The sequence below is a fragment of the Myotis yumanensis genome, unplaced genomic scaffold, assembly GCF_028538775.1.
Source record: "Myotis yumanensis isolate MYYU_CA2020_CCGP unplaced genomic scaffold, mMyoYum1.0.hap1 SCAF_4, whole genome shotgun sequence".
In the NCBI taxonomy this organism is placed as follows: Eukaryota; Metazoa; Chordata; class Mammalia; order Chiroptera; family Vespertilionidae; genus Myotis; species Myotis yumanensis.
In genome coordinates, this window is record NW_027223755.1 from 93362835 (window position 1) to 93386719 (window position 23885).

At 49.2% G+C, this 23885-nt stretch overlaps 2 protein-coding genes across 4 annotated transcripts in view; one reads left to right on the plus strand and one right to left on the minus strand.

Annotated features, from left to right (window-relative positions):
• CLEC16A (C-type lectin domain containing 16A) overlaps positions 1-9387 on the minus strand; it is a 227042-nt gene extending 217655 nt beyond the window's left edge. Inside the window, exon 1 of one of the 3 annotated variants that reach the window (XM_070412976.1) lies at positions 9141-9387. In XM_070412976.1, the coding sequence (XP_070269077.1) occupies positions 9141-9220 (80 nt within the window). In that variant the 5' untranslated portion in view covers positions 9221-9387. The remainder of the gene's footprint in view (positions 1-9140) is intronic. The other 2 variants (XM_070412975.1, XM_070412977.1) reach the window with 2 other exon arrangements.
• A 2007-nt stretch (positions 9388-11394) lies between these two features.
• DEXI (Dexi homolog) lies at positions 11395-23542 on the plus strand. Its single transcript, XM_070411559.1, has 2 exons — positions 11395-12275; positions 22877-23542. Exon 1 carries the CDS (start codon positions 11842-11844, stop codon positions 12127-12129), a length of 288 nt encoding a protein of 95 aa, XP_070267660.1. The 5' UTR covers positions 11395-11841; the 3' UTR covers positions 12130-12275; positions 22877-23542.
• Positions 23543-23885: the final 343 nt, after the last annotated feature.

Here is a 23885-nt window from a genome sequence, read left to right on the forward strand (position 1 = left end):
TATGATAATTGAAGTTGAATATCTTTTCACATATTCAAGGCTATTTGAATATCTTTTGCAAAGTACCTGTGCAAGTCTTCCTCTTGTCCATTTTTAAAATTACGTAGAGTACCTTTTCCTTATTTATTTGATGGAATTCTTTATATATTCTGAGCACAAATCCTATATTGGATATACACATGACAAATACTTTCTCTAAATGTAGCTTGCCTCTTTACTCTCTTTACAGTTGTCTTTTGATGAGCAAATATTCTTAATTTTAATGTGAAAGGCATTCCCTTGGATAATGTTTTTTGTGTCAAGCTTAAGAAATCCTTACCTACCCCAAAGGTCATGAAGAAATGCTGTGTTCTTCCCAAAAAAAGCTAGTTTTCCCTTTCACATTTTGACTTACATTATATCTGAAACTGATCTTCGTGTGTGGCGTGAGACATTGGCCAAAATTCACTATCCATTTGGATATCTAGTTGACTCATCATCATTTACCGAAAAGGTCCTCATTTCTCCAATGCACTGCAATGTCACCTTTGTCATTAATCAGGTGACTACAGATGCGGGACTCTTTCTGGATGCTGTAGTTCCACTGATCTATTTGTTTACTTTTGTGCCAATACCATGCTGTCCAATTACTGCAGCTTTATAACAAATCTTGTTATGTGATAACATAAGTCCTCCAAACTTCTTTTCTTCTGTTTTTTCATTATGGCATTGGCTATTCTTGGCCCTTTGTATTTCCACATAAATTTAAAAATCCATCTTCTCAATTTCCACAGAAATACTTGCTAAGATTTTCTTTAAGACTGACCTAAATCTATAAATAGAGAACTGACATCTTTACCATAGTGTAACATTATGACATTTACATTTCTCTCAATGTTTGGATAGGGGTCTTACACATCTTTTGTTAGATTTATTCCTAGGCAGTTGATGTTTTTAATGCTATTGTAAACATTCATTTTTTAAATGTTGGTAAATAGAAATTTCCACTAAAGCCCTAACTGGTTTGGCTCAGTGGATGGAGCGTCGGCCCGCAGACTGAAGGGTCGAGGGTTAGATGTTAGATTCTGATCAAAGGAATGTACCTTGGTTTCAGGCTCGATCCCCGGCCCCAGTCGGGGTGCATGCTAGAGGCAATCAATTGATGTCTCTCTCTCACATCGATGTTTCTCTCTCTCTCTGTCTCTCCCCCTCCCTTCCACTCTCTCTAAAAATCAATGGAAAAATATCCTCGGGTGAAGATTAACAAAGCAAAACAAAAATACCCACTAGATTTCAAGCTCTTAAGCTCTATGATGTTATACCTGCACCTTGCTCTTCTTTTCTCCCCACGATGCCCTAGCACAGTGGTTGGCAAATTCATTAGTCAACAGAGCCAAATATCAACAGTACAACGATTGAAATTTCTTTTGAGAGCCAAATTTTTTAAACTTAAACTATATAGGTAGGTACATTGTTATTAACTTAATTAGGGTACTCCTGAGGCTTAGGAAGAGCCACACTCAAGGGGCCAAAGAGCTGCAGTTTGCACACACTGTTTTAGATACTGTTGTAGAAGAGACCCTCACTATATGTTTGCTTAAATGTACTAGAAAAGAAAAGAAAGCTGAATGGGTTAAGATTTAATATTTTAATGCTGTATCTAATCCCAGAGCTTTGGAAGATCAACTAATTCAACCTCCTCAGAGATATTAACAGTTTAATAACGTCTGAGTGTTAGAAATGGAACACTCATTTTAGAAAAGTTAGAAACTTCAACAACAAAAGAGAAATGGCAATTGTCAATCATGCTGCTGCCCAGAGATGACCACTGCTGAAGCTGCAATGTATTTCCTTGGGTCTTTTCCTTTGCTTATGGATATTTACATATTTGAGTTCATGGTGCATGTCCATTTCCATGCCCATCTTTTTTCCCACCTCTGGCTAAAATAAAAGCATTTTTGCCACTGACAAATGTGGCAGACACCCATAATGGCTACAGAGTAAGCCACTGAAAGCACAAGCACAGCAGTTGCTCTTCTGTTGGGCACTAGGATTCCTTAGTGTTTACATGATCAAACCGTTAGGGTGGCCAACTTTGTGTGCAAAGCTGTGTCTCTCAGAGAAGTGTCCAAGGACAGAATGATTACCTTGGACATTTAACTATATAGCAAATTAAGATTTTTCTCTTACAATGATAACAACTGTTATGTAACATTTTCTCTCAAACTCTGTGTGTGAATATTTTTATCATCATGATAAAAACTGTTACAGCCTCCTAGTGCCAGGCCCTGTTCTGAGTGCCTCAGATGTATTCACTCGTTCAACCCTCACAACAACCCTGTGGGTTGGCACTCTGGAGAGCTGAGGCTCCAGGAGGCTAGAACCTGCCCAGAGTCCACAGAGAACCCAGGCAGTCTGGCTCCAAGCCGCATGCTTATAAGCATTATAGTACAGAAAATATAAACAATGGAGTAAACAACACTTTTATTAGCCAAGTATTTACATGAAGTTATGAATGCCCAGCATTACAAGAAAATCAAATAGATAAACAACAAACGAAAAAAGCAAGAAAATGCGTATTAGAGCTCAAGGCAAGTCCTTATAACTGACCTTACTCCATTTCTTTGGAAAAGAGCCAGCATTACCATGTCTCCAACAGAAGATCTGCAGAATGTAGAATCCCAATCTCGGACTTTTGCACATTAACAGACTCTACCTTGTGAGATGAGTTTAAGAGTCCAAAATGCCTGGAGACTAGAAAACTGCAGCCTATTTTCAACATGCAACCAACACACTAGAGGTTCATCACTGAGAACTAGAAACTACAAACAAATCCCACTTCCACAGACCCTTCTTTCTCAAGAGAGTCACTTATTTCACAAGTTAAGCCATTACAGTTAATAATGACTATGTTCACTTCAGAGACAGACATACTAAATTCAAGTTTCATACAAGTTTTATGATATGAATCATAATATGCCTTTTAGGATGCTCCTATTTAAAGATCCTGAAACTTATCTGTAAGCTAAAGTGTAAGAAAGGGTAAGTGGAGTTAGGGGGACTAGAAATTCACTCCCCCAAAGAACCCCCCCCCCCCAATTCACTCCCCAAAACACACACACCCAAAATTAACAATGTTGGAGTGGGAGAGAGGGGGGCACACAGAGCCTGTGTCTGTTTGGCCTGCTCAGCACCAAGGCAGAGACTCCCCAGACATTCGCCAGAGCATCCCACTCTGTGCTTTGAAAACTTCCATTTGGACAGCATCCAGCCTTCTGGCTGGCAGGACAAGGAGAAGGTCCATACAGCGTGAAATCAGACTAGAGGATTAGAGAAAGGTTATCACAGGCGGTGCTTCTCCTGATGAATTTCCCCAAAAGATGTTAAACTGGGCCAGCCAGTGAGACTGCATCTGGGATGCCAGGGAGTCAGCAATCATGGCAGGTGTGTAGGAAGGGCTTGATTCAGCCCTAGAACAAGTCACAGCTCCAGCACAGATGCTGTGACCGAAGTGGCAAGAGCAAGCTGTTAAGAAAAGGCTGGCCAGCACTTGCCTCTTTTGTTCATCCTGTGACAAATACTTGTTGATCACTTAGTACGTGTCAGGCCCTGTCCTAGCATCTGACATTGCCCAGGTGAACAAGCCACACAGGTCCCTGTCCTCATGAAGCTTATGTTCAAATTGGGAGACAGACAAACAAATAAATAACCAAGTAAGAACATTTATGATGGCAAACGGACATGCCTGAGGAACCCTGGCCAGCTTCCTGGGGATCTTACCCCAAGGCTGGGGTAAAGGTGGAAGAGCTCAGAGCACCTGACAGCTGGTCTAACTCTTTGGCGATGAGAAGACTGTCCACGATAATGTGTTAACTGAGTGGGACAGCAAGAACATGAACAAGTGAAGCTAGAGAACATGGTAAAACTTCTTGGCTGAAGCCACAGGGGCAATTTTTATGGAAGAACTAGAGGCCCGGTGCACGATATTCGTATACTCGTTTGTGTGTGTGTGTGTGTGGGGGGGGGGGGGGGTGTCCCCCAGACTGGCCTGAGACATCCTTAGCACTGCCACCACCACTGCTACGCTTCAGCTGCTCAGGGCTTCTGGCTGAGCAGCATTCCCCCTGTGGGAGCACACTGACCACCAGGGGGTAGCTCCTGCATTGAGCGTCTGCCCCCTGGTGGTCAGTGCAAGTCATAGTGACAGATCGTTCTGCTGTTTGGTCAATTTGCATATTACCCTTTTATTATACAGGATTATTATATAGGATTAGCATTTGGGTGAGCAAGGAGAGGGGAGCTCAAGTGGAGGAAACAAAGGCAGAGAGGTAGGTATCTGAGGTATGTGTAACAGTGAATGAGAAAGGACCGTCAGTGTGAAATGGCAAAAGAAATATCCTTGGATTACATTCGGCAGGCTGCTATCCTAACTTACCAGAAGACAGCAACAGTCCCGAGTAGAAGCCCACCTCCTCCAGTTTAGCCCTCCCCCAGTCCATTCTCCAAACTTTGGAGGGACCAAAGCAGCCCTCTGGTTACTTTCAATGACTCCCTACTGTTCTCAGCCTAATGTCCAAATTTCTTAACATGATTTACTAGGCCCAGCAGGACCTGGCTTCTATGACTTCTCCAGCCTCACTGCTCTGCTTTAGGGTCCTCCACCTCCCTCCACCACATATACATACACATCCCCTTATTGAAGGACCCCAGACTCTCTCCTCCCAGCCTCTCAAATGCTGTTCCCTCTCCTGAGCATTCTCCCTTTAACTCTGCCCTGTCCCACTCCCCACCTGGTAATAACCACTCATCCTTTAAGGCAGTGGCTCTCAACCTGTGGGTCACTACCCTTTTGGGGGTCGAACGACCCTTTCACAGGGGTCACCTAAGACCATCGGAAAACACATATATAATTACATATTGTTTTTGTGATTAATCACTATGCTTTAATTATGTTCAATTTGTAACAATGAAATTGGGGGTCACCACAACATGAGGAACTGTATTAAAGGGTCACAGCATTAGGAAGGTTGAAAACCACTGCTTTAAGGTGGGTATCTGCCCACCAAGGATGCTCCTGACTCCCTGGCCTGGGTTATAGGGCCCTCCTCTGTCCTCTCAAACTAGATGGGCAGGAACAGAGTCTACAGTGCTATGAAGGCCTGAAAGAACTTAGACTTGACATAGCAGGTACCTTGGACTCACTGTGTGTGATATGGTAAGTAGTATATTCTAAGAAAATAAATCTAGCAATATTGTACCTCTAGTTCTAAAAGTATCAGTGCTATCTTAGACAAAAGTGGAATATGCCAAGAGTAGATGAGTGTCTACCTGCTGGGCATCCATTCACCGTCTATTTCAGGTAAAACCCCTATTTTCCCTTTCAGTCTCTGTCCAGAAGCTTGTGTGGAACTGATGACATCCCAGCTCCAAATTAGAGCACTCCACACTCCCTGCCACAGTCACTAGGTCAGGGATGGGCATGAGATCCCAGTTGGTCTAACACTATTCAATTCTGGACTTCTGCTGGCAATACTAAGAAAAGAAGTTCTTTTTCCCAGGGACTGCTAAGCTAACACAATGTAAGCCCAGAGCCGGCTGAGGATGACACCAATACAGTAGAAAGCAGAGACAAGAACTGTAAAGAGGCAGATATGGATAGCTCCATCTCAACACCTGGACTCAGCCATGGCTTAGCCAGGTATGACTGCTCAGTGGCAGGAGCCAATCAGTTCCATTTGGGGCTCAAGGTAATTCCATCCAAATTTCTGTCATTTGCAACCAAGAATCTTGATCCACACAAAAAGGTGATCAGAATTAAGACAACCACACAACACAAAGACCAAAAAGTTCCACCAGTTGTAGATTCATAGTTCCCAGTACGGGTGGTGCTTCAGTAGCAATCACACGACTCCATCAGGAAAGGTTCTTCTTAGTCGTGGGCATCTGTCTGTCAGTGTCACAGTCTCGCCACTAGTCTGGGCAATAAGCACCCGGGATGTGCAGCAAATAAACTCTTACTATTTCAATCTGCCTCATAAATCATGAACTTGATTGAGTAGACAAAAACCACAGCTACACACTTTTCCAAGAGTAAAATCCCTTTCCACTTTGAAAGCTGGGAATGTTATGAAGAATGTCATTCAAAAAGGGTTTCCAGCCCTCTGGACTGTTCTCTCAATTTTTCTGTAAATCTCAAACTGTTCTTTAAAAGTCCATTAAAAAGGGAGGATTAGGAGGGTTCCAAGATGCTTTGTCTGCCCGCCCTAAATTACCAATTCTAAATTATTTTAAGTATCTTAATCTCTCCTTTCCATCCACAGTGTGTCCTCTGTCAGGGTAAGTGTATTAGGAACTGTCACTTGTCACTGGGAGGGTGACCAATTTATACCAGTTGCCCAGGACTTTCCCAGTTTCAGCACTGCAAGTTCCATGTCTTGAGAAATCCTTCAGTCCCAGGCACACCGGATGGTTGGTCTCCCTGTGTCAGATGAAACCCAAGCCTCATTCTACCTCCAGACTTGTTTCCCACAACTACTAGCCCCACACTGATGCTCCACAAACTCCAGGGTCCCCCTCCCACATCCTGCTCCCCCATACAGTGGCTCCTACTCGTCCTTGAAGACTGCACTCTGGTGTTGCCTCCTCCAGAAAGCTCGCACGGTTTCCACCGAACCCTGGGCCTACAGCGATCCTAGTGCTTGTCACCCTGTACAGTCACTGGCTCTATGGTGGTCTCTTTTTCCCTCCAGTTATAAGCTGTTCCATATCCCAAACCCAAGATGTTTACTATCAGAGCCAAATAAAGATCATCACCAGCACTTGGGTGGATACTAGCTGTTTATGGCACTCTTATCCAAGACACTTTAGGATCTTCTAAGCCCCACACCAGTAAGCAAATCACCAGGTTACTCAGGCAGGCTGTAATATGGATTAAGCTGATCTGCCTGAACCAGGGCAGGCAGCTCAGGTTTCCAAAAAGCACCCAATGGCCACGCAACCTAAACAATGTACCTGGGCAGTTCCCAGGATACTTCAGAGGAACCTGAGAACCTTTACCGTTCCCTGGCTGGCGGGAGAGTGAAGATGACCCACTGGCAGTGAGACCCAACCAAGCTGAAAGACTTTCCAACCTGACTTATTAGGAAGTTTTATTCAAAAAGACAGTGTCATGAGTACAAGCACTAAAGTCAAACCCTGGCTTTAACACTTTTCAGCTGTTATCTTGGGCAAGTGACTTAACCTCTTTGAACCTTAGTTTCCATTTCTATAAAATGGATTAAAGGAAATAACACACAGGAAGGCCTTAGCAAGTACCTGACACAGAGAACGCATTTAATAAATATTACAGCAATTTAGAAGGCCTAGAGTCAGGCAGTTAGGTGACAGCCTGCAGGTAGCTGGGTGCTGGCAGGAGGCCCAACCATTCTGCCCTTCTCAGCCACATCCACCCACTCTCTACATTCCTAAAATCCTTGCGCCTCTCCCTTTCCCTGCAGCTGCCCTCCCACTTAAGATTCCTGCTGTCCTACCCCTCTTCTTGTCCGGGGCCTCTCTCCCCGCCATGTTTTCTCTTATCACCATTCCTCACCACATAGTGAACCCGCATGCTCTTCCCGCCCCCCCCCTCCCCGAGAGCCACAAACATTTATTAAATGCATGCTCCATGCTAGAAAGGACACAGCTGAGGATCACTGCACCTGGACCCTGGCCAAATGAGAAGCCCCCATCTAATGTCCCTCCCCACCAATCCTTTCCATGGACCTGTCCTCTTCCTACTGTTTCCCTCTCCTCCCGCCATCCTTCTTCCTTCCCATCAGTAATCTTGGGAGGTTCCTCTGTAAACCAGCCTACGTCTTTCCACCAAAGTTTGCCTTCTCCAACTCCCTCCCCCCAATATTTTCCTCCCTAAAGTTATTCCCTCCACAAAGGTCTCTATTTTCCATTATCACCCTCCCCCCACCCCCCCCAAAAAAATCCTAGACTCTTGTCTGCATGCTCTGCACCTCTCCCCCGTTCATCCTTTTTTTTCCCCCCCCATTCATTAAGCATCCACTGAGCTCCTACTGTGTGTCAGGCACAGCACTAGATTCTGGGATATAACTGTGAGCAAAACAAGCAGTCTCCGTCCACCTAGAAGTGCCAGTTTCGTAGCAGACAAAAAGGTAGTAAAAACAAGCAGGATAACTGCAGCTAGTGGAGATGCATTGAATGAAATCAAGATAAAGATGGACAGGAATCGGGGTGGGGGAAGCCCTTGAGGTAGAGTGGTCTGGGAAGGCCTGGCCTGGCTAATAAACACAGCTACCACTGCTGGCCACCTACTGTGTGACACACACTGGATCAGTCTCTTTCCATGCATGACATTACTAAATCCTTGCACAGTGTTCACAACACTCATTCGCAGATGCGGAACCAGAGGCTCAAAGAGGTGAAGTAATTTGTCCAAGGTCACACTGCCATTAAGTGGTGAAATCAGGATTTGAAAGCAGGTCTGTCTGCTGCACTGCTGCTTCCCAGGATCCCGTTTGCAACTTGTCCACCCCCAGAGCTCTACGTCTGATAGTCCCTCTTTAGACTCCCCCTAGAAAATAGTCTGCTTTTAATTACCGCCCTTGAATGAGCACCTGTATGTGCTCCCAGCTTTAAGTGCATTCTCTTACCCAATCCTCAAGACAATCTTGGGAAGCAGGTGCTGTCACAATATTCGTTTTTACAACTAAGGAAACGAAGGCCTAACTCCACATACTTAGACTGCAACCCAGATCTGTCCGACTCCGGGATCCAGACCTCTGACCTCTGTCCAGCCTAAGAAGTACCACCCCGGGAAGCTGGATGCGCAAGATCTGCTCCGGCAAGAACGACGTCGGTGTCCGAACACGGAAATCTCATCCCCTTACTTTAAAAAGACGGGGACACTGAGGCTCTGAGAAGCGAAGCGACTTGCCCAAGGTCACACAGCAAGGAGAGACGGGGTCAGGGTTCGAACCAAGGCGCCCCGACACCAGAGCTCTCGCTCTTAACCACCATACAGCCTTCCCTGAGCACCTCTCTCCACCCTCCACTCAGCTCTGACACCTCCCAGCGACCCGTGCCCGGGGCTATGCGCTCCCACCCCAGTTTCCAGCCCCCGGGCCTCCCCCCTCCGCCCCCAATATACTCACTTGAGGTGGTCCAAGGAGTGGATGTTGCGGGAAGACTTGCCATGGCCCCCGCCCACCCAGCTCCGCGAGCGGCCAAACATGTCGGCTGCCCCGGCCCGTCGCTCGCCTCACGGTCTCATGACCCAGCGGCCCAGCGGCTGGGAGCCCGCGGCGGCAGCACAAACCGCGGAGGTGGTGAAGAGACCGCCAACCACCTTCCTCCCCGGCCCACAACCCGGCACTGACATTCAGCCGGAACCGGCCGTTCGACCGTCGCGCTTTACGGCCGCCATCACGAAGAATGCTGGGAAATGCAGTTCACCCGCGAGGCCCCAACAGACAGGACTCTACGAACCAACTACAAGGCCCGGCATGCATCACGCAACTGCGGGCCTGCGGCCTGCGAGAAGAGGCGGAGCGAGAGGAGGAGCATGCGCCATCCCGTCCCAGTGGGCGGGAATGGGAAACCTGTGCGCAGAACCATAGAAGGAAGTTGGGGAAGTAGGGTAATTGTAAATAATGGCAGTATTAACAATTACTAGCTTTATGATAAAAAAAGAGTAGCTATTGCATATACCATGTGCCTAAGCGCTTACATATAATTATTCTAACAACCCCATGAGGTGGGTTCTATTATTTTTCCCATTTACTGTCAAGGAAATTGAATCACAGTGAGGTTGACTTGCCCAAGGGCATGCAGCTAGTAAGTGACAGAATTAGGATTCAAACCCAGGTACCCTTATTTTTATCCCCCAGTAAAAAAACAAACAAAACTAAAGTGCATCAGATCAGTAATGGCCTTGTTTGTCCTCACAGCCTTTTTCCTTTTTCTACTTCAATTTACATTTAGAAAGACAAGCAACAATGTACCAAAACTGAACATCCTGTACTTTGAGAGGATTCCTCTGGTCTTCACCCAATACCCATGCCATTTCCCAAACTAACATTTTTATAAATGGAAACAACTTCCTATATGAGCCAAGATGTCTCTATAAAAAGTGAGAAGCTCCAAGGAGGTAAAATGACCCTGTTCACCATTCATTCACTTATTTCTATACCTCATACTTATCCAACGCCTATTGTGTACAATCTACTTTGCTCAGGACAGAATTGGACCAGGAGCTAATGTTCTCCCCAATGCTCAGCACAAAGCTTGGTGCTAATTGGTGTTCAGTAAATATTGACACAGTGAATGAATACATGAAAGTTTGTTTCACCTTCTGCAGTTGGAGAAATGGAGACCAGTGGAGGATTAATGGTTTTGCTGTGTAATTCATCTAAAGGAGAATTACATCTAAAGAAACAGTCATGGAAAAAAGGGGGGAAAAAAAGGCAGGTTCTGGCCTCTAGACACAGGCAGGCAGGCCGATCAGCTTCCAAGGCCACACCATTTCTCTGGGTCTTGGTTTCCTCATCTGTAAAAAAGTGTAACTTACTACACTACCCTGTCTGGCTCCACCTAAGCAATGCATGTAAAGCACCCAGCTCAGTGGCCTGAGTTTTAGTAGTTTATGGAACTGCTTTGGAAGGCCCTGTGGCAAGATCAGCCTCCTGAAGGATGTGCAAGGGTTCCCCATGAGAAAGGGATTCGCTTTTCTGTGTACTTCTTGGGTTGCTTCTTATTTCTTTGTTGCTTGTAGGGTTGCTTCTTATTTCTTTGTAAGCCATGTTTAAAAACAATAATGCAACCCTACTGGCTAAAGGTCCGACCTGCCTGGGGATCTCTTTACTCAGGTGTCCCTGAACACTACAATGCAGAACTCTCCGCAGTAGGCAGGCCTTCCTGCAGCCAGAATTTGTAAACCTAGAGGACATTGGTTGATTATCCCCACCATAAAAATAAAAAAAATAATAAACTGGCCCTTTGAGAAAGTCCAAGATGTTCACTATTAAAGTCCACCTCCCCTCCCCTACCCCGCCTCCTTTTTCATCTGGTAAACTGAGTCCCAACAAAGCGTGGCGCCATATTCAAGTCCAGCAGGGTGCAGAGAGAGCTCGCGGTTTCCTTCAGCTTTTGTCGCCTCTAAGTTTGAATTGTGTCGGACTTCTTTCCAGTCCCCCCACTCCGAGAGGGACTCAAAGAAGCGAATTGGATTTGGGATCAGGGCGGAGTCCAGAACCAGGAGAGCAAGTCAGAGGCCAGCGCCCCCTGCCACAGAGCTGAGAAGTACCCGCCCCCAGACAGCTCGGGCCAATGAGCGCGGACAGGGGGCGGCCGGCCAATGAGCGCGGGGCCTCTCTGGAGGCGGAGCTCGGAACGCGACCTGCAGGGCGACGCGGCGGCTGCAGCCATGGGCGCTGAGCCGGAGGAGGCACAAATGGGGCTCGAGGAACTGCCGGGCCGACCTGGAGAGATTGCCTCCGGGACTGGCCCTCGACGCTGAACCGCGGTGGGCTCCCCGCCAGCCCTGCGAGGGTCCGTGATTGCGAGCGGGGCGCATCGGAGCAGCCGGATAGCCGCCGGGCACTTCGGGGGGGCCCGCCTGGCCGCCGAGCGGATCGAGAGGGCTGTGTGGGCACATCTGGGGGTACGGGGACCCCTCCACGCACGTTTCGGAGGCCGGGAGCGTCCCCAGGTTTCGCCGCCGGAAACCAGCGCCGCCTCGGTCGAGCCGCAGGGCGTCCCTGGATGGCTGAGCTGCCCCCTCGCCGGCCGCCCGGGCGCCACAGCGGCTGAGCTCGCTGGGACCTCCGGGACGCCGCCGCCCTCGTCGTCCCCTGCATGCCCAGTGCCCGGGTCGCGGCCCACCTGGACGTGCTGGGCCCCCTGGGCCCCTACGTGCCCCCGCCGCTGCTGCCCTCTATGTTCTACGTGGGCCTCTTCTTCGTCAATGTGCTGATCCTATACTACGCCTTCCTCATGGAGTACATCGTCCTCAACGTGGGCCTCGTCTTCCTGCCCGAGGACATGGACCAGGCGCTCGTGGACCTCGGCGTGCTCTCCGACCCGGGCTTGGGCCTCTACGATGCCGACTCGGAGCTCGACGTGTTTGATGGTTACTTGGAGTAGGCCTCGCTCCCCCGCAGCTCCCCCCCACAACCCGCCACCTTCCACCCGGACCAGCCGCCCAGAACATGCCGCCGCTGCTGGTTGAGCGCACCGTTTGGCCGGGGATGGGACCTCCAGGACCAGGTCCTCTCCGGCCCCCGAGGCCTGTAAGTGCCCTCTGTGCGGGATGAGGACGGATTGGGGCACCGGGGAGGAAGAGGGAGGCCTCCCTAAGCGGGACACACACCCCTCCCCCAGGCTCCTGATTCATTCTCCCATCCACCTCCTCCAGGTCCGTTTGGGTGTCAGGAATGGCTGGACTGCTTAGGCCCTTAGTTGGGGGTTGGAAGGCTTCCCCTAAGGAAGGTGACAGTGTTGAAGAGGGGAAGGGAGGCAGGGCCTATGTAGTGTTTGGGTGAGACATGCTGCCAGCTGCCACAGCTTGTGAGAAGAACCTTTGCACCCAAATCCATTGGAGGCAGAACTGTCAGCTCCTCCCCCAATCCTCAGTCTAGCTTGAAGATGACCTTGGTTGGGGGGGGGGGGGGGGGGGCTGTTCTCACTAGTCCTGGAAGGATAAAGACTTGGAGTGTCACAAAAGGTAGGAAGCCAGGCACAGGTCACCTTTGTCTTGTGGCCTCTTGGAGACTGAGAGCAAGGGCTTCTGGCTGGGGTTTTAAGAGGAGAAACCTCCTTTAGCAAAGAACCTTGTACTTTTGGTCTTGGGTTTGCTGCTGACTTGGAGTCAGGTTTCAGGGTGAAACTGCAAGGGCTGCCAGTTTCACAGGCTGCCTTCATGGAGGGGGTTGGGAGAGGAGCGGAGACTCTGCCTGTGTGCTTGCAAGGCCTCAAGGGGCTCGTGGGCATGCAGAAGAAACTACGGGATCATTGCACTACTAAGGTGTTCAAGTCCTGCCTCTGGGCTGCAACCAGGTAGCTGTGTCCAGCCCCACATGTTTGCTGGTGGGAGAGAAATGAAAATCCAGAAAGTCTTGGCCAAAGTAACACATCAAGGAAGAGAGGCAGATAAATTAAAAGAAAAGAAAACAACACACACACACAATAAAGGAAGATAGGCAGCTGGACTAGATGGGAGAGACAGGCAGACTGTTGGGTCGGTGAGGGTTCACAGGGCATGTAGGGACTCCTTGGCTGGAACCCCTGAGCTGGCCAATGCTGGAAGATCACTAGGCACAGAGTCTGACTTGCAAAAGAAAGGGGATACTGAGGCATTGGGCAGGGGCTTCTTTGGGGAAACAGACGCTAATGCCACTCACCCCAAGCAGGCCGAATTAACACCTGTCCTCTGTGGCCTTCCTAAGCCAAGATGACCATAGTTAGGTGATTTAGGGTGGGGCAGAATCCACTGCCGGTAATGGTGGGGGCAGGAGCTCCCTGAGGGGTTAACAGTGAGATTTTTTTGAAGAAAGCTTTGAGCTACTCTCTATAACTACCCAGTCTGCCTGCCTTCCATCCATCCATCCATCCATCCATCCATCAGTTCTTTTATTGAACAAATGCATACTGAGTATCTATCTACTGTGCCTGGTGGATGAACACGGTAAACAAGACAGACTTAGCCCCAGCCCTTTTGGCACTTGGTGAGAAGGACAAGCAGGTTCCCAAACAAGATAATCAGATTTTTTTGAGAGCTATGAAGGCAGGTAAGGACATGGGCAGCCGTATTGTGTTCACTGCTGTTTCCTCAGTACTTAGAATAGCACTTAGCATCTAGTAGGTGCTCAATAAATGTCTGTCGAGTGACACAGAATAGAGATGGGCTGCTTCAGAGGGAGGTGTCATAGGAGGCCCTTCTGAGGAGATGACACATTTGAGCTGAGCTCTAAATTGATAGGAGCCAGACACATGAAGACCTAGAGAAGAGCCATCCAGGCAGAGGGCACTGCCATTGCCAAGGCTGTCGGGTGGAGAGACTGGTTCTTCCAACAACTAAAAGGAGGCTGTTGTGGCAGGAGAGCAGCCCCAGGAGAGGTCAGTGGGGTGGGCGGTAGCCAGACTGTGTGGGACTTGGAGGCCACAGCCATGAGCAGTGGGAAGCCACCAGCAGGGATGACACAATTCCACCTCACATTCTGCAAAGATGGCTTAGGCCAGTGGTCAGCAAACTCATTAGTCAACAGAGCCAAATATCAACAGTACAATGATTGAGATTTCTTTTGAGAGCCAAATTTTTTAAACTTAAACTATATAGGTAGGTACATTGTTATTAACTTCATTAGGGTACTCCTAAGGCTTAGGAAGAGCCACACTCAAGGGGCCAAAGAGCCGCATGTGGCTTGCGAGCCGCCATTTGCCAACCATGGGCTTAGGCTCTTGTGGGCAAAATGGGTTATAGGGGCAAGTGTGGAAATAGGATAGCCAGTTAGGAGCTGTTCAGTTGCTCGGGCCAAGGTGACCGAGGCTAGGATGAGGCAAGGTTAGTAAAGATGGAGAAACACGAGTAGACCAAGAACACCTTTTGAAGGTAGAACTATGGAATCCATTCAAAACCTGTACTGAGTATTGATCATCTGTACTGATTCCATGCCCTTTGTGTGTTCACTGACGCAGTCATTCAGCAAATGTTAATCCTGCCTCCTCTTCTGCGAGGCTTCAGGATCCCAAGATGAATCCCTGCCTCCAAGCCAAGTGCTTGACTTTCAGACAGTGTAATTTGGAGGAGACTGTCTTATTTTATCTCCTCAGCACATCAACAGAAACACTTCCCTTGCAAATGAAAACATTGGCATACTCTGAACCAAAAACCGAAGCCCAAATGCTTTGACATACTTTTTAGCAAACACTGTTTGAGCAGAAACACAGGAAGTGTGTCTCGGGGACATCCTTGCAAAGCTTTCAAAGTGACAGAGCTGGACCCTGGGAAATAGGGAGGTCAGGGGCGGTGGGATATACTCGTGCCTGGAGAAATGGTGGAAGTCACGCACATTATTCCTTCTTCTCCACTCCCAAACCAAGGTAGTCTTGGCCCCTAGGACTGGAGAAGCCCAGACTTGGGTGGGTGAGGGGTGGCTAGAAGCAGGAGAAGCCTTTGGGGAAGATTAAAGATGATCTGATGGCACCCCATCTCCAGGCTCCTTTCCATAAGCAGAGGCACAGCAGTGGTCAAATCTTACTCTTCTCACTCATTCTCACGTGGACACAGTCTCAGGAAACACTGACTAAGGGCGAGGGGCATGCCAAGCAGTGGGGGAGAGGGTGGATCTCCAGATGAAAAGATTCACTCACTTTTGCTCCCTCTTTTCCGTTTTTCTTTATGTACCTGCATAATTCAGGTCATCAAACATTTGTGGAGAACTTATTAAGGAGGCTGTATTAGGGTTAAACACCCCAGATTCAGATGCCCTGGGTTCAAATCCCAACCCTAATTGTGACTTTGGGCATGCTACATATCTCCCTGTATGTCAGATTCCTCTTCTCTGAAGCAGAGATAATGAAAATTGACTTCCTTGTGAAGATTAAATGAGATCTATGTAAAGCTCTTCAACCTTCCTGTGCTATCTTAAAATTAAACACTATAATCATTAACAGATATAATGGAAAGTGTGTATACTCAGGCCCTTGAATATATAAACCTGCACATATACCCACTGGTAGTTTAGATTCCCTGATGAGCTACGGAGGACTGGCTGGCTGAGCGATGGGAGGTCCAGGCCTAGACTACTGGGATAGACTTCTTACTCTGCCTTCTAGGTCTGGGACCTCAGGAGTCCTTGCCCATTGTGCTGTGCCCTCCAAAGGCCACCAGACCTGGAGCCCCGGAGAGCCACAGCTCTGTGGTTTCCCTGGAGTGTTAATCATTGCCCAGGAGCAGGGGGAGTAGGGAGTCAGGAGCTCTCCCTTCCCAGAAGAAAGGGCCACTGGCTGGAGCTGAGGAGAGTCCTAGCGTCCTAGCAGTTCTGGTGTTAAAAAGAACGTTTATATCACTGAAAAGAGAAAACCAGCATCAGTTCTGGTGTGGAGGCAGCTCAGCTGGGTTGATTTCTCCTGATTCTTGATGAAAGCCCACAGTGCTGCCAGCCCTCTCTTGGCACACAGGAAGGGTTGAGGGAGAGGAGCCTCACTGCGCTGGGAATGGAGAGACTGGAGAATGCAGCTGCCAGTCACGTGGCTGGCGGAACTCAGATTTGGAGCTAAGGGTAACCAGACCCAGTGGTCAACTTATTACAGGGTTTCTCAGGCTTCAGTGTCCCGACTGGGTGCTGCAACTACTCTTTCCTGATCTACCTGCCCTGCTCCCTCATGCCAATCTGTGGCCTGTGCTATCAGCAGAAGACACAGGAAGCTGGCATACCACTGCTCTGCTCAGAAACCCAAACCTTTTTGGGGGCATGGGCACGATAGAGTCAGGTCCCGGGAGATCCCCCAGCCAGGGGTCTGGTCTGACAGGAAACCAGGTGGGAAGTTATGATTGTTACCCAGACAAGAGACAGGTGATGATGATGAGGGGAGGCACATGCTGGTGATGTGAACCTTGATCACTTGGCTGAGGTGGTGTCTGCCAGTTCTTTACACTGTAAAGTTACTATTTCTCCCTTTATAATTTATAGTTTGTGATTAAGTCTACTAGTTTTAGTGCTTCGTTTAAAAAAATATATTTTCATGTGAATTTTTTAAAAAGAACATTTATATCACTGAAAAGAGAAAACCAGCATCAGTTGGCATGGATAAACTACAGGAAGTGCCAAAGTCATTAAATTCTGGTCAAATACGAAGGCCAGCTAAAGGTTTCAGGGCCTCTGGCCTGCTCTTTGTTAAAAAGGCAGATTAGCAACAGTCAGGTGATAAGATACTCCAGCTCCAGAGTGGAACTTTCTCCTCAAAGTAATCAAGGGTCGATCTAGAACCAAAAAGAATCGCTTGCTCACCTCATGTGACTCGGTGTTACTTAAGGCCATCGCCATATGCCCCCTAAAATTGTGGCTTAGAGACTTCGCAGTCAGATTGGGGTCTAAATCCCAGCTCCACCAACACCTTGGACAAGTGACTTCACCTCCTCGGGCCTCAGTTTCCTTCTCTGAACTGGGGATGATAGCATATGCTGCAGGGCTTTGCACAGATGAGGTGGGGAAGGAAGGACTCATAGTCGGTTCTTAATAAATGATGCTGTCAGTGTTGATGGTGTGACACACCCAGAGGGGGCTTGACCCCGGAAGTCTTCCCCTTTCCTTGGCTCTCTTACTCTTGGGGGCCAGTTACCAAGGAGGGTATGTCTGTGTGGGCAACCTTTGAAGCAGCCCAAGGCTGATAAATACCTTTGCAGCCCTCATCCTTTGCCCCAGTCCTGGGGATGGCTGGGAGCTGGTTCCAGGCCCTTACCTCCAGAAGGGACAGGAATCCTGGGATTCCTTCCTGGCAGGGGACTTGGTGGTGGGGTGGTTAAAAATAACAGCCCCTCCCACATCCATAGCTTCCCGGATCATCACCCGTGAAGCAGGCAGGGCAGGGCTCATTAACTTCGTTATGCAGGAAGGACACCGAGGCTTAGGAAGGTTCAGTGACTCACCCCAGATGCCAAGCTATCAGGTGGCTACGGTGGGCCTCCCAGCCACACTTCTGGTGCTTCCCCAGTGAGGTCGCCTGTCAGGTGTCCCTGGAGGCAGCAGGTACACGGAAGCAGAGTGCCATCCGCCTCTCAGCGCTCTGCCACTCTGTGGCACCTACTACTTGTCCCTTTGGACCAGAGAAACCAGGCCCAGGCTCGTCTTTGCAGGCCAGGGTTATCTAGCTAGACATCATAGTTTCATTTCCATGATGTTTACTTTTAGCATCGCCTCATGTTTATGACAAATGATACCAATTTTTATTGATGATAATGGCATAAAGGTTCCTTTTAAAATTTTGTAGTTAAGAAAAGAGGTTTGTGGCACTAGCTGCTTTGGCTCAGTGGATAGAGCATCAGCCCGGGTTCGATTCCTGTCCCGGGCACATACCTTGGTTGCAGGTTCCCCAGCCCTGGTCGGGGTGTATGCAGGAGGCAACCAATCAAGGTGTCTCACATCAATGTTTCTCTCTGTCTTTCCCTCTCCCTCCCACTCTTTCTAAAAATCAAATGTCCTCAGGTGAGGATTGACGATAAAAGAAAAAGAGGTGTGTTGGTTGAAAATACTAAATAAGAGCAGTCCGGGTGGTTGTTGGGTGTGGCAGGACTCGTGAAGGTGTTGGGCAGACGCTGCCCTACAGAAGGCCTCAGGGAATCTTGGACACGGACCAAATGGGAACACGTTGTGGACAAAGAATCTTCACAAGCCCCACGCTGATGAGCATCAATAACTGACATATGAACCAGAATCCACATTTGAGAAGCTGACTTCCATCAGAGACATGAGCCAGGCAGCTTCTCCTTTCCCGTCCCCTTCTGGCCACACACTTGTCACCTAGACAAGGCGGAGGCCCTCCTGCCGCACAGCCTGTCCCAGAGACCACAGTGGAGACACTGGGCAAATCATACTTGGGTGACCTCTTCGGTGACGTCATCACTCTGGTTGATTGTTTGATACATGGACAAAGAGCAACGAGTAATGGGTTTCCAACAGGCAAGGTCTTTGGAGGAGGAGAGCTGCTTTCAGAAGGCCCCAGCGTTGAGGAGGCCCCTGCCTGGTGTTTCTAGCTGGGAACAGGTGGGGACAAGGAGGAGAGGAACCAGCACGTGCCCTGCCTCCTGTGTGCTGGGTAGGGCAGGCATTCCACCCACAGGATTTCATGTAAGCCTCACAGCAAACAGCCCAAAGAGATAGGCATTGTTGTCTTCCTTTCAGATGAGGAATGAGGCCCAGAGAAATTAGGTGATTGCCTGAGGTCACACCTGAGGAGGGAGAGCCCGAATGACCCGGTAGGGCAGAACTACAAAAAAGAATCCCCTTTCAGTGTATCCAGAGCAGGGGTCCTCAAACTACGGCCCGCGGGCCACATGCAAATACAAATACTGTATTTGTTCCCGTTTTGTTTTTTTACTTCAAAATAAGATATGTGCATATGTGCATTGTGCATAGGAATTTGTTCATAGTTTTTTTTTTTAAACTATAGTCCTGCCCTCCAACGGTCTGAGGGACAGTGAACTGGCCCCCTGTTTAAAAAGTTTGAGGACCCCCTGGTCCAGAGCATCGTTCCACCAGCACCCTTAAGATACATGGGCCATTTTTTCACTTAAGCCCTATCCTCAAGCTGGGATATTGGTGCTTAAAATGGATTAAGTGCCCAACTATCATTCTAATGACAAGCCAGTCAGCCACTCACTCCCTCTGTCCCCTCTGGGGAGTGGCCTGGAATGAGGTTACAGTCTCAGAAAGAAAGAAAAACAGCCAATGGCTAATGAATTGTCTCATGTTCTAATAATGTTAGGCATTGCTTATCAGCGGTTCTCAACCTGTGGGTCGCAACCCCTTTGGCGGTCGAATGACCCTTTCACAGGGGTCACCTAAGACCATCCTGCATATCAGATATTTACATTACGATTCATAACAGTAGCAACATTACAGTTACAAAGTAGCAACGAAAATAATTTTATGGTTGGGTCACAACATGAGGAACTGTAAAGGGCCAGAAGGTTGAGAACCACTGGCTTAGATTCTCAACTGCAGCCCGGGATGGTTTTCAGCTGCGGCTTTTTTAAAAATCCTAAACAGGGTACAGTGGGGCCTTGACTTACGAGTTTAATTCGTTCAGAGACCGAGCTCGTTAACTCAAATTACTCTGTCTACTCAATGCAAAAAATCGGAGGATCGTTAGTCAGGACACTGGTAAGTCAAGGCCCCACTGTATTTTTTCCGTTCCTTTTCAGAGAGAAAGGAAGGGAAGGAGGGAGAGAGAGAGAGAGACACATTGATTAGTTGCTTCTGCATGCACCCTGATGGGGGAGGGAGGGCAGGGAGCAAACCTGAAACTCAGGTACATTTCTTTGACCGGGAATCAAACCCACAACCCTTCAGTGTGTGGGCCGACACTCTGACCACTGAGCAACACTAGCTAGGGCTCAGCTAGGGCTTTTGATGCCTTGGAGGAAAGTGATGGACCAAAGATGCTGAGAGGAATTAAGACTTGGGGGTCATAGCAAGGAGGTTCAAATCCTGGCTTGGCTGTGTGGCCTTGCACAATTTACTTAACCTCTCTGACCCCATCTGAAATTCAGGAAGGATGGTCCTCCTTGGCCCCACCTCCTAGGGTTGTTTTGAGGAATAAGTTAAGACATGAGTTAAAGCAGATAGGACAAGGTGAGTGTAAAGCGCTTGATCGAGGCCAGCTGTTCTCATTCTGGGTTTTGCTGTGAGACCAGAGGAGCAGGGGATTGGTGGCCCAGATGAGAGGTCCCAGGACATCTTCCAGCCATGGGTACAGAGGCCTGGGACGATGTCTCTGTTCTTGACTTGCTGTGTGACTTAGGGCAGGTCACCACCCTCTCTGGGCCCCTTCATTCTCTGTGGAGTGGAACTAACTTGGATCAGTATCTTCCCAAACCTCACAAGACCCCTTCAACACTTTTCGTTCTGTTGCCTGAACTATTATTTATGTAGTTGTTTTCTTTAAACTGGCTCTCTAAATTTTTAAAGTGAAATTAATGTTCTGGGAAAAGAGGAACTTTATGTTACTATCAGAAATGGAAAATTGGCATCACTTGCCATAAATAGAAAGTGACCCTATAGATAAACACCATGGAGACAGAGAGCTGGTGAATTCCTGCCGAGCCAGCTCCTGCGAGGCCCTCTATTAGCACAGGAGAGAGGTGCTCCATCCTGCCTGATAGGCTCTGGGACTGGACGCTGTTTGTTGTGGCCACAAGGACTGGGAAAGGAGTGGGTCTGTTCCATGGGGTGGTTCTGTGTTCTCCAACACCCCATCCCCCAAGTCTGAAATGGGCTCAGCATGATCCCCTGCCTTGGAGGTGGCTGCAGTGAGCCCAGTGAGGGTGAATCTGAAGGAAGAATCCTGCTCCAGGTCATGGACACCAGGTTCTCAGGAGCACCCCCATAGGAACCCCAGGGGTTACTTGGAGGAGAGAGGTCAACAGGAGGTGGACTCCAGGAGGCTGGGGAGGGGGGACCTGTGAACACCTCTCTAAGGGCCAAGAGCTCCGATGCTGACGCTCTGGCTGTGGCCCCCGTTCCCCTTCCCACCTGTCAGGTCTAGTGGGGAGGTGGGCTGGGGCCCAAGGACTCAAAGACTTACCAGTGTCATTAGTGGAAGCCGGGGAAGGTCTGAGCCATGGAAGGATGTGTCCCCAGCCAGCCTCTATCAATCTGGCAGAGAACACAAGAAACTTGAACAAGTTGGTCCCTGCTACCCTCTCCAGCCTTGTCTCCCCACTGGCCTGCCTTCTACCCCTCCCCCACCCCATGCCAAACTACAAGAGGTTCCAAGGCCTGACCTCTATCTGGCATGCCTTTTGTGCACAGCCTTTCCCAGACTCTGAGCTCCGTTCATCCCCTGTGCCTCCTCCTGTTGTCAGGTATATTACCTTGGGCTGAAATTGTTCACTATATTGTGTCAAAGGCAGGAGCTGCACTCCTCATGGGGTCCCTGCACCCACCTGGCACACGGGTGGTACAAGGTTTGGTAGTCTTTGAGATCTCCTGTGGAACGAAGCCCTGGATAGGTGGGCATCCTTACACCCTCTCTTAGTGTCTCTCCCTGTAAAATGGAATCGTAATAGTATATAACTCCTGGGGTTGTTAGGAGGGTGGAATGAAATCACCTGCGTGAGGCTCCATCTCAGGTGTGCTCTCCTGTGAGCAGACCCGGGATGAAGATTCAAGTGCAAGTTGTTTGTTTGGGAGGTGATCCTAGCACTTGCTGGCAGCCTCCACCTGCAGGAGATGCCTGGTTCTCAGTGGAAGCAGTTCTGCCCCCTTGGCTGGTCTTAGGAAATGGAGCAAGGGGGCATTTTTGTTGTTACTGTACCTGGGGATGCTGCTGGCAGTTGGTGGTCAGAGGCTAGAGATGCTACTAACATCCTTCATTGCCCAGAACAGCCCTCCAACATCGGAGAATCATCTGCCCCAAATGTCAATAGCGCCCTGATGAACAAGACGTGTTGGGTGTTTAACAGTTTCATATGATGCTGGATGACGTCTGCAGAAGGAATAGTCTGAACTGGCAAAGATGAGACTCAGAACTGGGGCGGAGGATGGGCATGGGAGTATGAGACACTGCAGACACACTGGCACCAGCTGGACAGAGAGAAGGGCAAGGGGAGTGGGGACCTTCGAGGGGCCTGGCGGGGGGGGAGGGGGGTGATGCTGTGTCCTGGGAGAAAGAGCTAAGTGGGGCTGCTAAGGACCTTGGCTGTGGCCACAGCCTTCCCGTAGGCTGTGAAGCATTTATGGGCAAGGTGGGAGGTGCTGCCAAGCCCTGCCCACTACCCAGAGCTTGCTCAGCTGCCCTAGAGCTCTTGTCAGCTGGCAGACCCTTGGGTGACCACTGCATGGGCTGCCCTCTCCCAGGTACCAGGATTCCCTCCCTCCTTCCCAATAACGGACAGTCTTCCTCTCCCACGTAAAATTGCACTGGTTCTTCAGCCCAGGGTCCTTAGAAATCAGGCAAATTCATTAAAAGAAGTTTTAAATAAGTTATCGGAAAACACTCCCAGCCTGAGTCTGTGGCTTCTGGTGGTTCTCTGAGAGCGAGGAAGAGAAGGAAGACTTCCCTGGCCCGCCAGGAGCCTCCTGAGGCCGGGTAGAGGGTCCAGAGTCCCATCCAGGACAGGTGGCAGTTGGTGTTTCCATGTTGGTAACACCCCTTTTTTCTCTCTTGTTAGGCCTGCTCCCTTCAGAAGTTCTGTGCCAACAGAGAGGCTCCCGTCCAGGCCCAGGACAGGGGGATGGAGAGGTTGAGACTGAGTGTCGAGGTCGGGAAGGCATTTGTCCCCCTCCCCAAAGGGAGAAGGCAGGCATGTCCGAAGACCTCTCCCGCCTGCAGCATTGCACAGATGGCCTTGCCTTGGCTTCTGGCCTTCCGCACCGCGATGGATGTTTACAGGAACCCAGCCAGAGTATGCCTCCCTGCTCTTTCTCCCCGACTGCACCTGCTCCCCACACTTAACTTTCAAGAGGACACTTCACACCGCGGACACACACACAGAAACGACAGGCAACTCCGGCTGCTGCCTGTGGAGCCCTCAGCCCGACTGGGTTTGGCCCAGGCTGATCTTAGAGGCAGCGACTGTTTCCGGGAATGACTGCGAAGGAGAAGAGGCGGGGAAGGTGTCCGGGCTGAGGGCAAGACTTTGACTTATTCATTTCAAGTTGCTTCTTCATCCAGTTGCCAAAACTGATCCACCGCGCCTGGGGAGGCCATGTTGCTCCTCTGGCCAGAATTATTTTTAGAAAATGCGAGTGGTTTGAATACTGGACTTTGATAAACCTGTAAAAGCAATACTTAGGAGGCTGACTTCTTTCAATTAAAAAAATGTATGCAACTTCAATCCCTGTGGACCTGCCTTTTTTTTTTCTTTGAGATTTGGCAAAGGAATTCATAAGCAGAAAACCTCATATTTGACAAAGGGCAAAAGAGTCAGGGCTTCCCAAGTAGGAGACCCAGCCAGGCGTGGAGTCTGCCCAAACCGGGCTGGCGTGGGAGGCCCAGCCCAGTCCCCTCCCTGCTTCCACAAGCCTGGCATACCAGGGCTGACCTTTGGGGTGTGGTGGCACAGGCCTGGTGGCCACGCTGGAAATTGGGCCCAAATCCCCAAGAATCAGAGGTGTGGTATTCGCTGGGCACACAGTAGAATCCAGTGAAGATGAGGGAGGGAGAAACGAATGAGTGAA